Consider the following 13,814-nt stretch of genomic DNA (forward strand, 5'->3'; position numbering starts at 1 on the left):
CCTGCAACAATCCTGCAGCAGGAGAAGAGGCTCCGCTGTGCTGCAACAAGAGGGTGAAAATCCATGACTATGATGGAAGACGACAGGACAGGGAGGAAGAAGTTTAGGGAAGTTTAGGTGTGTGTAATGTAATGAAGAGGGGACTTCATGTGAAGTGCTTGTGATCACCAAAGAGCGCTTTTAAAGGAACGAATATGACCTACTAACATGTCATATACGTCAAAATCTATCACTTTCTATATGGAGTTGGGATTCTGCAGCTACTACCACGACTGCTACTGAAACAAATAATAGAAATGAATGTATAGTTGTAGTAATGATAATTTCAGTCATGATAATTAAAGTAATAATATTAATACCGAGGTTTAATGAATAACGTTTGACCAGTTTGAGAGACCAGATTGCTCCAGATGATCACAGATTGCTGAATAGGACAATGTTAGTATAAAATGTTTGTATTTGTATTTTTCTGACATTTCGATTAATTTAGTTACCTATTGTGCGTCCTAATTTAAAAAAAAAAAAGAAAGGTAAAAGTGTTTTGCAACATTTTATATTCCAATCTGAATATATGCCTATTGTTGCTGTGGGATGTCCAGAAAGAGCTACCAAAGTTCTTCATGCCTCCTCCTATAGATTATTAAAGAAAATGAATGCGTTTTAGCTTTAATCAGCTGTGTTAAGTTTAGATGGAAATGATTCGGTGCTGAAATAGGGTGTATTCAAACTCCCTGTCAGACTGTGGAGCTTCAATGGGAAACTTTTCATTATTCTGCAATTTTTATTTATAATTTTATTCTCTAAACTAATTAAAAGTCTCAAAATATAACGTAATAATATAAAAGCAAAGAGCTGATGAGTCTTCTCCCTGCAGGCTTGAGCAGGTGACTGCACTCAGAGCACTTGCTAAGGCCTGAGCTTGCAAAGATGGCTACTGGCCTTTGCCACGCCCACTTCTTTCTCTCTTTGATGTGCTTTTTTCTGAAATAAAGCTTAAAAATATGTTTGAATATGTTCTTGGCGTGTAAACTGGCCGCGGTAAACGTGTGATGGCAGATATACGGTGAATTGGTGTGTTAAAGTTGCGCACAAGAAGCATCCAGTGCTGCAGTGCTTAATGAGGGGGGTGTGATGCTCTGATATTGCAAAAGGAGGATAAAATTTAAAAAGTATGGTTTCTTTTTGGTCAAAATGTAAAATACTACTATATTACATTAAAGTGGAGTTTATGCGATGTCCATGCGTAGTGCTTTTTATTGAAAAATCGATATAAGACAGTTGCCTCTGAATATTCAAATTGAAAGTAACGCGCAATCAAATCATTGTCAAATCATTGAGTTCTAGGGGTTTTAAATAGTAGGCATGGAGGGAGAAAATCTCAAACTAGTATATCCCCAGCTATAATACAATATTTGTGTATGCTCTCACTCTACTGTAAGACATTTGTGTTGAAATTTTGGAGACTTTTGAACAATTTTCGTTCTTGGCCATTTTGCTGAGGCAGAAAAGGACGTTGTGGAGTGGAGTCCCACAGGTCTTCTCCAGGGAGTCTCTCTTCATCTCAGCCATCATGTCTGGTAAGTTTCACATCGGATTTTCATGGAAATGAATGTGTAGTATTTTGTCCTGTTAGACAGAAAAGACAAAAGACAAAAGACAAAAGGGGATGTTTAGTGGCAAAATTAATATCAAACCAGGGATACGTGCAAAATGAGGAGTTTTTCCCTATGGATGTTCATTTCATTACAAATTTTAATATATATGAATATATAAGATGAACAAAAGTAAAATTCAACTAAATTAAGCCACCTGATTCCTTTGATGGGTGGATCAGGAGCTTTTCCATTTAAGTAGTCTGGTGCAGCTTTATGACATTTGTGGATTTTTTTTACATGTTAAATCGTTATGCCCACGCCATCACAAACGTCAGGGCATGTTGATATATATTTCCAAAGACATTTTATTAAAGATTAATAACTACTAGAACTAATAATTCAACCATAACCTCTCTGCCCGGGCTGCTTGTGCGTAACAGGACGTTAGGTGTAACCGTGTTAGAGTGGGATGTGTCTGTCGAGTGATTTTGAACCAACTATTTGCCACATTTAAAACAAATCCTGAAGTAGCAGTTAGGTGTATGAATATTTATTTATTTATGAGTTTCGCAGCGGAGGCTTCGTTTCGTTATCAAATCGCCTTTTTCCAAACGGCTCGCCACTCCTGGGTGCATTAAATTACGCCTTTAGGCCTAAACTGCGTGCACCTATGCGAGGTGTTCTTTCTGGGTTCGCTAATTAAGCTTCACCTATAGGAAAAATCTGGCAAATTACTGCCTGCATAAGCTCCGTAGCATTTCAGCATCACATATTCAAAAGGGGGTGATTTGAATAAAGTAACAGAGGTTGGAGTAGAGCTTTGGTTTGAATTATAAACAGCATGAGGCTGAAATTGCTCTTGATTTTTTCAAAAAATCAGTCCGATCAAGCTGAAGCTCAGACTGAACTTGTCAAACGTCAGTAGCATGGAGCTGAAATGCGGAGAGTATTCATAGATACATGTGGCGCTGCTCTTGCCGTTGCAAAATTTACGTTTCTATCGACTCACAGGGCAGAACTGTAAGTCAGACTGACACTTTCTCCGCGATCACTAGGAAAAGTTTTAAGTTTTAGTTACGGATCTATGTACAGACTCTTTTAATCTATTTGTCCTTGCGTTATACGCGACCGCCCCAAGCGCCCTTATTTAAATTTACCAATTCTATTCCAACCTCTGGATTGATCCAGGTTTCCCATTTCATTTCAACGTTCATTCTGTCGTACATGCCTTTATGATCAGAAATATACACTTACTGTAACGCATCTTGTGCCCCGTTCGTTTGTTCCTGGTCTGGGCGCGGTAGCTCTGGAACGCGGATCCCACACAGGCTGCAGTGAAAGAGTCTGCAGACGGCGTAATAGGAAACGCCGAGCCGTGCGGTTCCGCAAAGAGCGAGCCCTGACCGGGAGCACTGGGGCTCCAGGGTCCGGAAAAGAGGGCGAAAATACCCGAGCGCTGATAATGCACTTTTACGCATAGCGGTTTTTTGACAAAATGTTGGACTTTGAAGCTCCAGACACAGTTTAATCTACAGTTTCTTGTTTCTCATAACATGTTGGCTATGTGTTACCAACGAATAAAAAGTATTTCATTCAACATCAACAGTTTATTAGGGACAGGAGAATATGTAGACAGAATCATTGCATGGAGAGATTGCAGCTTATTGGGGAAAAATGATATTGGCCTATGACATCTTTTCAATTTGAGGGAAAATAACATTGTGGGCTTAAACTGAGGGGGAGGGAGGAAGGGTGGTGTAGTGGGTGGAGAAGAGAGTAGGTATTGTCGGCTATTGTTTGCTCCAATAGAGAGCATTTTGTAAACATGAGTGACATGCTGTTCTCTTCGTGCAGATAAGCCGAGGGTGTACCAGGGCGTCCGAGTAAAGACCACGGTCAAAGAGCTGCTGCAGAGGCACAGAGCCCGAGAGGCCACCAGCAAGAAAGTGAAAACGGTAACCCTCCCTCCCTCATTTCTCTCTCCAATACTTCCTGACAAAGCAAGGGAGAAAAAAATGAGCAAAGCAAAAAATGCCCCTGTAAATGACTGACTATCCCTCCATTAGAAAACACCCTAACAAAGCCATTAAGCACGCAAGTAGGCCTAACCACACACACACACACATTTAAAGTGGAACCCCCCCCCCCCCCCCACCCCACACTAAATATATGAACAAAATGATCTCTTTCAAAGTCAAATCCAAATTTTCTGAAAGGACATATCTAATGATCTTGTATCTTTCTCTGCTCTCCCCACCTTTCTTCTCCTAACAGATGGGTCTGTCCCAGGCTTGCTTGGATCTTCAGGATCTTTGCGCGTCCACACTTCCATGTAAGTTTACCCAGCAGCAATATCGAAGCCCAGTGTCTGAAGCTAAATAAATCAATTCAAACTATTAAATCTGCAGAATTTGAACCCAGACTCACCTAAAGCAATCACAGGCTCCACCTGCATTGGCGGTGTACGACTTGCAAATGCAAGTCAAAATTTGCATGCAGTTTGCAATGATCCAAATAAAAAAAAATCTGGTTGCAGTAAGACAACATAAGCAGATGCATCTAAAAAAAAGCAAAATCAAAAACATCGCGCACTCATGGAGGACAGGCAGCAATCTGCTGTGACCCACCAAACCGAAAGAAAATACTCACATGAACGCCCAGGTCATGACCAACTACAAGTCTAACCTACGTGGAATGCAATTCCGGTCAGCTATTGAATACCACATTCCAAAAGTGCAGGGTCCCTTCTTATAAACGAAGGCTGTGTGTTGGCTGATAGTGTCATGACATCACTCTTTGAAATTATAGGTCTATTTAAATATCCTCCTGTGGTCTGTTACCATTCAGAGACCACAGTGAACGAGCACCTTTCTTTGTGCTCTTGAATATATTTTACTATGTCGATAGATTGGCCCAAGAACATTTTAACAACTTTTCATTTGAAATGTATCATGAGTCTTGAGCAGATCGATTTTCAATCAGTGTATTTTGACATGTGGCGGGGTTGTAGGTTAATGTATAATATTTGGATGTAATGCTTAACCTGGAGCCTGTAATACGAGTTTTTCATTTTTTTTTTGTTTCCTTTATGGGCATTCTTTTAATCTAACTTGCTTTCCCTTAGGTCGCTATGTGGACCCTCCTCCCTCCATTCCACCAGCTGACGCCAGCAACTGTAGCGCGCGAGCCCTCCATCTGCGCGCCACCTTGTTCCCGGTCCCTGACAGCTCGTGCAACTTCCAGATGCAGGAGAGCACCTTCAACGACGTCCCGCAGCATTTTGAGGACTTGATGTTGCCGAGCAACGGCTACAGTTGCAATCACAACAACAACAACAACAACGGCGGCGGCGGCGGCTACGACGCCTCCCCGCCTCCACCTCCCACCTTCCCGCTGCCCTGGTGCCATGGACGCTCCTCTGATGCGGACTTCTATGGCCATGGGATGGTAAGTTTCTCCAACTAACACGAACTCCATTCATTAAACTGCTTTTTTAAGGAATTGTCAATTCTGGTGGATCTAAATATTACGTAGGAATATATCTTTATTTATAGGGTCTCGTTCATTCGGCACATACGTTCTTGAAAAATAAGATTAGGCTAGGCCTACTTAAAACTGACAGTTTGGTAATCAGTGTTTATGCCGAATAGAGGAGTGTTTGGAGTCCTGTAAAATGTCACTAATGATGGTGTTACAGTGATGAGTGACTTCTAAAAGCTCAGGCAACATTAAATCAAATCGTTTTGGAATAGAGGTCTGGAATTGCTGTTTCTCCTTGTCAGAGACTGTTGTTGGGGCTTGAATTGTAATTATATTTGTGTGGCCTTCAGGAACATTTAGAGTAGCTTGTTCTGCTTTGTTTGTCGTCAGATTCATCTTTGCCTGATAAAATAATCCAGAGTGAGTAGGCTATATAACATCTAGTTACTGGAAGAACAATGCCAAAGTAGTGTTTCAGTACTTTTAATAAAGGAATAGTTAACTTAATTCACAGTTAAAATTAAAAAAAAAAGCATTCACAGGCGTCCCTGGTGAGCCCGTGCCCTGGTGTCAGTTTGATGCCTATGACATGAAACATTTGCAAACTCCTGCCCTGCTTAAAACAATCCTCACCATCCACCACGTCTTCTTCCCTTCCAGCCTCCCTGCTCGTCACCGGAGTCACTGAAGCTCTGCAACCCCATTGATCACAACAGCTACTCGCCTCAGGACTCTTTCTCCTCCTCTTCTTCCTCCTGCTACGACTCACCCACAAGGATGGAGTCCAGCTACCACGGCTTCGCCTCAGAGCACTACCACTACCAGCACTGCAACCTCCAGGACTGTTACTGCCTGTCCCACTGTTGGCCAGGCCAGCAGGAGAGCTTCTCTGGCCCTGAATACGCACCTTACTACAACCCCACAGACTATCCATATGCCGGCTCTGTGGAAGAGAACTACTTTAAGAGGGATGTGCAGATGAGCTCTGAAATGTGTAACAATGTATTATGATGGGACCTTTAGTAGTATTGTTTTTGACTGTGAATATGATTCTCAGTACTCAGTAAGGCTGTTTAATTGATGGTCTGCTTTGCATTTCAGTGGGCTGATATTTTTGTACCAATACCTATTTTCATACAAATAACTTGTCGCTGTATATAAATAAAAATGTTTTAAACTTAATAATGTGCTTAAAATTTGTTTATCTTTTATAGGCTGACGTAGCATTCACACTTTAAGAAGTTAAGAAACAGACAATAGTGGAAGCTGGACAGACAGGCGCTGTGTCACTGTCCAGGTCTTGGTCAAGTTCATCAGGATCTGGTCGAGCAGGTTCACAGTTTACTCCCTGTGAAACAAGTCACTACAGTTATCTTCCATGTTGTTCAACGCCAGGTCGCCTTCATTTATCGTACACCTATAACAGCAAACCTCAAAAACTGGGAGGTCTGATAACGTGTTGGGGCTGAACTGTGCTGTAATGCAACACTTTGCACTGAAGGGAAGGAATCCTGAAATATCTGACTTAACTTGCAGGAGGAAATTCACTGGAGGTTCAACATTAGAAGAGAAGGTTAAACCGTGCATGGAGAACAGATTAAATGTTAACATGATGAACTGAGTACCATTTATATGCATCATATATTAATTTTGGACAACTAGTTCAGAAATATTATTTCAATTTTCTAAGATTCATTCAACAAAGTGTCCAAACCAAGAACTTAAACAGGCATGAGAGGCTGGGGGTTACATGATACAGCAGCACATGAAAACACACAATGCAATGCTACAGGGAAAGCTGGCCTTCTCCTCAGCTTGTATAATGACCACTTCTGTCGTTCTGTCATTCTGTTGTTCTTTGAGCAGCTTGAGGTACATGACTTGCTCAGCTGCCTCAGCTTCACAGTCATGTGACTGTGAAGGTTCTTTGGAAACCTGAAAAACAAACTTTTGAAGTTAAACTTGATGGGCAAAACAATCAATGCTCTCTCAGTTCAGCCTTCAGGAGGCTGGTTTCAAATTGTTTCAATTGTAGAACTATTAAAAAATATTACAGCAGGACAAATGTAGGCTACAGTGTTGGGGAGTAACTAATTACATGTAATTTAATGTTCATGATTACATTTGGAGCTCCATCTGAATATTTTCTCTAAAAAGTTTCATGCTATTCTGATTCTTTTGACTGGCTATCATGTTTGAATTTGCAGTGCCACCTGTCTGCCAGTTAAATTGCTACTATTAAATGGCTAAGAGATGAAAACATTCATTAGAATTTAAAAAAGCAACCAAAAAGTATTTAAATGCAATGTGTTACATTACTTTGATAAAGTAATTGAAGTAATTACTCTACTATTACATTATAAACAGGATAACTTGTAAGAGGTAACCTATTATATTTCCAGAGTAACCTTCAACACTGCATAAAGAGAAGCCATAATGCTTTCTGGCAGGGCCATAACTTCATGACACTGAGGTCATGTCTGTGGTAAGAGTTCTGGTAATCTGGTGAATTTGATGACATAAGTGATAAGCCATTACTTTTTTATTATTACACACATGGTCTCAGGATTTCTGAAATCTTTGTTACAGCCCTCAGCACCAGATTCATTGGTTTATACCATATATTTAAATGCCCAGGCTGCCTATATGGTTTTATGAAACATTTTAGGCAGCGTGTCTCCATGATTCCTTTTCTGCCAAATGGATCATGGTTTTATGTGCAAATAAGGATCGCACTCTGGCAGAGTTGGAGGTTTGAACCACGATTCTTTTGGCTGAAAAAAGAAAGAGAAAAGGAAAATGAGCTGCTCATTGTTTGGAAGGAGAGACATATTAGCTTGTTCTAGATTTGAAGATGAGAGACACAGATTAGTTCAGCAACAAGAAACCACAGAATAGGAAATCAATACATTTAGCAAATTTTTTTTTTTCAAAAACTAAAAAGAGTTAGGCCTGTAATTCCTTTACCATGCAGGCAAATCTGAATAAATAAGATTTTGGTACTTTTCCTCCTTTAAAATAAACTTAACGAATGAACTGTGAAGAATCAAACTGATCTAACAATGTTTATTATGTCCACATTGCCAAAAGTTTAAACATTTATATTTGTATACTCAATCTAAGCAGCTTAGCTCAAGTTGTTTGTACATCCAAAGAACGTCTGTAAAAACCAGACTGGGCATCTAATTGAGACCTGCCTTTATTTGTCAAAATAAGGCCAGTAAAGGGACAGGTGTCCCTTTGGGAAAAGGCTTTTAATTGAAGTTTAGCAGTAACTCATTTTGCCATGTTTCTTAAAATAATAATTGCTACTTCTAAGTGAATATTGAATATTTACCACAGTGTACTTTTTCCTCATCATTTTCATTGTAGTTGTCCATTACAGGGCGATAAGTGTCCTTGTTACCTTGTTTCTATTTCTTTCTTTTTCCTTCATGTCCATATGAAGGGTCATTGTTTGAATATAAAAAAGGCTAAGTAAAATAATAATAAGAAGACATTTTCAAAATCAAGGTCAGTCCATCAGTACCGTCTGAGTATGGACTGAAAGCAAATGAACTAATGTGAATTCTTACAATGAGTGTCATTCAACTGTTCGACCTATTTAATAAAATGTTAATAATAAGAAATAATACAGAAAGAAAACATTATGCCACAACAGGTCTGCATCCCACCTTGTTAGCTACCACAATTAACTATCAATGGTGATTGAACAACTAATATTAATGTGAACTGGTGTGTTTCAGCTCGAGAGCTGAACTACTCTGGAAGTAAATAATTGAGAAGGATATGTTGCACATTAAAGCCAATGAAAGGTCTGTAACTGCGCTCCGGTGTCCCCCTGCTGCAGAGTCACCGATGGAGTCAGGGGATAGAGGACACACGAGACCAACAAACCTGGCAAAGGTTTGCCTGGGGGTGAACCCAAGGAGCATAGCAAATCACATCACAGACTAGTCTTTCATCTGCTTGTTGTGGCATTGTTTATTATTAGTAGAAAGCTGAGTAATTTGACAGGGTAATTAAAAGTAATTTGAGTAATTAGAAATGGTAAGTGAAATGAAGACTCACTCTCAATTTGTGTTCTCACAAAAATAGACTGCACTTAAGTATATAGCGCCTTTCTAGTCATCCAAAAACTCAAAGCAGGCTTCAGTATATTGCTGAGTGACACTTTGACATGCAGATTGGAGAACCACCGACCTCCAGATGAGTGGACCACCTGCTTTACCGCCCTCAATAGGGTAGAGACTCCATGTAGCGTCCATTCTAACGCTATTGTTAAATTTTATGAATGCCCAAATTTTGTTTCACAATCTTTTTTTACAATTTTGAGGCCCAAGATGCTTATTACCTGTGAGTGTGAAAACCTGAGCCTTGCCCAACAACCCCCTACCCCCCAAGAGTGTAACCAAAAGCCGAATGTCAAAGCTGTGATGCCCTTCAAGGCACAGATTAAGCTGTGTGTTAGGGCACTCAGGCATTAAAGTGAAAGGGCTGGGGAATGTGGGGCTGACTGACATAAGCAGACTTTGAACAGATCAAGATGAGATCCAAGCTGACCTGATCTGTCGGCTGCTCATCACTCCGATCTCTTACTGTAAACAAGCCGGCATTCTGTTGACGCCCCCCCATCTACCTCCAGGGTCATTGTTAAGACTAGAAAGGCTACATGAGAGGGGTGGTCCGTGTGTGTATGTATGTTGACACCCTCCAGGTGGTATAAGGCTCTAATGATTAAGCAGAGAGCTAGTGGTTCACACATGTCTAGCCTGTGAAGTTTCAAACCACTTATCATAACACCAAACGTCTCCAGCTCAGTTATCTCTTAGAGCTGGGGGCTATTGAACAAAGGATTAGTAAATTAAACCAATCTGCTCAAAACAAATTCAGCAACCCTTGATTTGGAGGGAGGGGTGAAAAAGTTTTGCGGAAAAGTCCCTGGTCCAGAAAACAGAGCTGTGTTGTACCAGAATAGTGACCCGAGCTTGTTCACTACTTTTTGCTGAAAATCCCAAAATGAATTGTTTCACCTTTGAAAGTGTCTGAAATCTTAATTTACTGCTCACTACAGAATGAACTATTGAGTGTTACAATGTTATGCAGAGAACAGTAATTGAGTCATTTTAGACTCGGTGCAGGTTTACCGAAAGTCTCAATCCACAGCTGTTGAGAATGTGAATATTAGGAATTAAGGGCATTCTTATTAACAGTTGGTGGCGCTAAATCTCCAGTCAAGTGCCATTAAAGAAGATGTAATTAAAAGATGGGAAAGCATGCAGAAAATGTGACGAAATAACACATTTTATTTCAGGTATTCTTGTGAGGAAGGTTTCCTCATCGCTCCACAACAATCTGATGTTTTCATCTGCCACTATTCTTCATCTCTCAAACTTCAGTGACAGTTTTACAGACACTTAATGTATGTCAATATTTATATACCATCTTTTCCACCTTCCTGTGTTTTATACACAAATTGAAAATGTGCATAAAACAGGCGGATGGAAAACACTTTGTGGCAGCTGAGCAACACATGTCCTGAAACCAACCTGCTATATGGCAGCCTAAATTAAACCCTTAACATGTATTTTGTAGCTGCAGTGCACTGTGGTCTACTGATGAAGTTAATACTGTCCCCTCTAATGCATTTAAGCCCATGTGATATGTGAAGGTTGATGAAAACCCCCTGCTATTTGATTCTGAGGGACTGTATGAAAACAGTTAGAGATGGTGCACCTTGGTAGCTGAGTGGTTCCAGTGCATGCCATTTAACTGCAACATCAATTCTGGCTGGGGACCTTTGTTGCATGACATATACGGGAAGCTTCCGGTCTGAAACATGAATCCAATGCCGAAGTCCGATAAACCTGCATGAACGGCCAGCAGGGGGCGACTCTTCGGGTTGCAAAAAGAACTCTCCATGAGAAACAATAGTAAAATGATCTGATGAAGGTCTATGTCTGAGTCGCGTCTTTCCCTGTTTAGTCTTTGCGTGTTGTCCCTGCCTCGTCTTGTCTCCTTATTAAAGTCTTGTCTTGTTATTAAAGAAAATAAAGAAAAAGAGGGGGAAAGCAGTCCAGTAAGAGAGGCACAAATATTCTACTCCTTTTTTTCCCTTCTATGTATGTGAAGGTAGCCTTATGCCTCTCTCCTTTGTTTCGTGCTTGGATTTTTGTGTTGATGTTAAGAGGACTGAAACAAAAAAAAACAAATAGATAAATAATGGGGCTACTTTTCAGCTGAATAATTACCTCAGTAAACACTTTCCTAGTGAGTTTATAGTCTCAATCACTAGTTTCAATTCTTCTTCAACACAGCATGATGTTCATTTGGTAAATTATGGTCCCATTTAGAGGAAAATAGATCATAAAGCAGTGTGCTTCCGGGGGGCGGAATTATTTATGATTACCAAGTCATTACCATGGCGACCTGTCAATCAGGCTAGAGTGACTCATACCCACAGCACTGTGTAAACTTAATCAGCGCCATTGAAAAAGCTTATTAGGAGTTGGCTGTTCACTTTCTCTGGTGAGTCTATTTACTTTTAAGCCTGTTGTTCGCTAGACAAAGTTATAAGCCCTGTTAAAATGAGTAGTTAATGTGAATTACAGATGTACCTAGTTAAGCAACATAGCTAGCTTCACACACCGCCGTTAGCTCCACCGTCTCGTCCAACTATGGTCACGTCCGCGAACTTCCTGGTTGCAAAATCTTGACATCGGCCAGACTCGAGGCTTCAAAACGGCAGTCCACAAACCAACGGGTGAGGTCACGATGACTACGTCCACTTCTTGTTTACAGTCTATGGTCATACTCCACCCTCTCTCCTCCTGTTTCATAAAGGTGAAATTGCCAAAAAATAAACAAACAAATTATTAAGGAAGTCTATTCTTTCTAAATTCCATGTTCTATACCCCAGAAATATATTTTCTGCCTTCCCTTGCAGGATAGTAAAAAAGATCAACCTGGCTTGTAAATATACCTTAAGTGTGTGCAATGAGCCATAAAAGTGTAATTTCTATGCATGCAGGAGTCCTGTGCCTGTTTGACTGCCAGTTTTGAGAAACACAGAATGCATTGAATTTCCATAGATGTGGAGGTGGAGGAAAAAGTGTCTGAAGTTAGCCAATAAAATAACTCAAGTTCAGCATTTGCTTAGCAGCTATTCAACAACAAAAATAATGACAAGAACATTCAGCACTATATACCACACATTTGACAATTGCTAATTCAGTTTGCAGAGAGGAGTTTGTAACTTCTAGGCGGGATTACTGCAATTCCTCATTACCAGGCTGCTTGAATAAGTCCCTTAAGATTCTCCAGGTGATCCAGAATGCTGCGGCACGTGTTCTGACAAGAATCAGTAAAGAGATCACATTTCTCCTCTTTTGCTTCTCTGCATTGGCTTCCTGTAAAATCCAGAAGAGAATTTAAAATCATTCTTCTTACCTACAAAGCTCTTAATGGTCAGGCACCATCTTATCTTAAAGAGCTCATAGTACCTTACTACCCCACCAGAGCACTGCGCTCCCAGAATGCAGGGTTACTTGTGGTTCCTAGAGTCTCCAAAAGTAGAATGGGAGCCAGAGCGTTCAGCTATCAAGCTCCTCTCCTGTGGAACCAGGTTCCAGTTTGGGTTCAGGAGGCAGACACCATCTCCACATTTAAGAGTTGGCGTAAGACTTTCCTCTTTGATAAAGCTTATAGTTAGGGCTGGCTCAGGTGAGTCCTGAACCATCCCTTAGTTATGCTGCTATAGGCCTAGATTGCCAGGGGACTTCCCATGATGCACTGAGGTCCTCTCTCCTCTAATTCCTCTCCCTCTCTACGCAACCTCGTCCCATTAGCGCATGTTACTAACTCAACTACTCCCCTTTCCGGTAGTCTAGTGCTTTCTTGTCCCTCTCCTCTCTCCTCCTATCACTTCCTGCAGGTTTTCTGGCTCTGGAGCTGTGGAGTCTGGATCTGTGGTTGCGAGTCACCTGCTGCCCCCGTGTTCCTGCTCGACACCCTCTGCTACAATTATTGTTACTAGTCTTATTGTTATTATTGTTATTATAATCATTAACATTACGATTATTATCATTAACACTACTATAAATATCAGTACCACTTTTCATTTAGTCTATAGTATGTATCCCAAGCAAGCCACACACATATAGTAACATTACCTTTACTGTCTGTACCTCTGTGTGTATATTGTGTAGGCTGCCTCCCTCCCCCCTCTCTCTCTCTCTCTTCCTCGCTGTCCCTCCAATCCCTTTTCCTCTCTCTCTTTCTATCTCTCGCCTTCACCCCCAACCGGTCGAGGCAGATGGCCGCCCACCCTGAGCCATGGTTCTGCTGGAGGTTTCTGCCTCTTAAAAGGAAGCTTTTCCTTGCCTCTGTCGCCTAGTGCTTGCTCTTGGTGGGAACTGTTGGGCTTCTGTAAATATCATCACAGAGTACGGTCTAGACCTGCTCTTTTATGAAAAGCGCTGTGAGATAACTGTTGCTGTGATTTGGCGCTATATAAATAAAATTGAATCGAATTGAATAGTGTGGATAAAAATGTTTATAAATATTTTGTATATAAAATAAGCTTACGTAGTGGTGTGTCTAAAGATGGACAATTCATTGCTTATTGTCATTACAAACAGTAATGGGAAGGTGGAAATTAGTTTGTTTGCATATTCACTGGGTTACTTCAGAAAGTACATATGACCATTTTAAACAGGCATCTGTGATGTTCTCACAGGT

At 40.7% G+C, this 13,814-nt stretch overlaps 1 protein-coding gene across 1 annotated transcript; it reads left to right on the forward strand.

The window, feature by feature from the left end:
• Window positions 1-1,453: 1,453 nt before the first annotated feature.
• linc.pou2af1 (lnc RNA pou2af1) lies at window positions 1,454-6,257 on the forward strand. The gene is made up of 5 exons (XM_038692761.1): window positions 1,454-1,577; window positions 3,450-3,550; window positions 3,870-3,927; window positions 4,720-5,042; window positions 5,736-6,257. The coding sequence occupies exons 1-5, from the start codon at window positions 1,571-1,573 to the stop codon at window positions 6,084-6,086; spliced, it is 840 nt and encodes a 279-aa protein (XP_038548689.1). The 5' UTR covers window positions 1,454-1,570; the 3' UTR covers window positions 6,087-6,257.
• The last annotated feature ends 7,557 nt before the right edge of the window (window positions 6,258-13,814 follow it).

The sequence above is a fragment of the Micropterus salmoides genome, unplaced genomic scaffold, assembly GCF_014851395.1.
Source record: "Micropterus salmoides isolate LMB-PRFRI ecotype aquatic unplaced genomic scaffold, ASM1485139v1 Ms_hic_scaffold_3, whole genome shotgun sequence".
In the NCBI taxonomy this organism is placed as follows: Eukaryota; Metazoa; Chordata; class Actinopteri; order Centrarchiformes; family Centrarchidae; genus Micropterus; species Micropterus salmoides.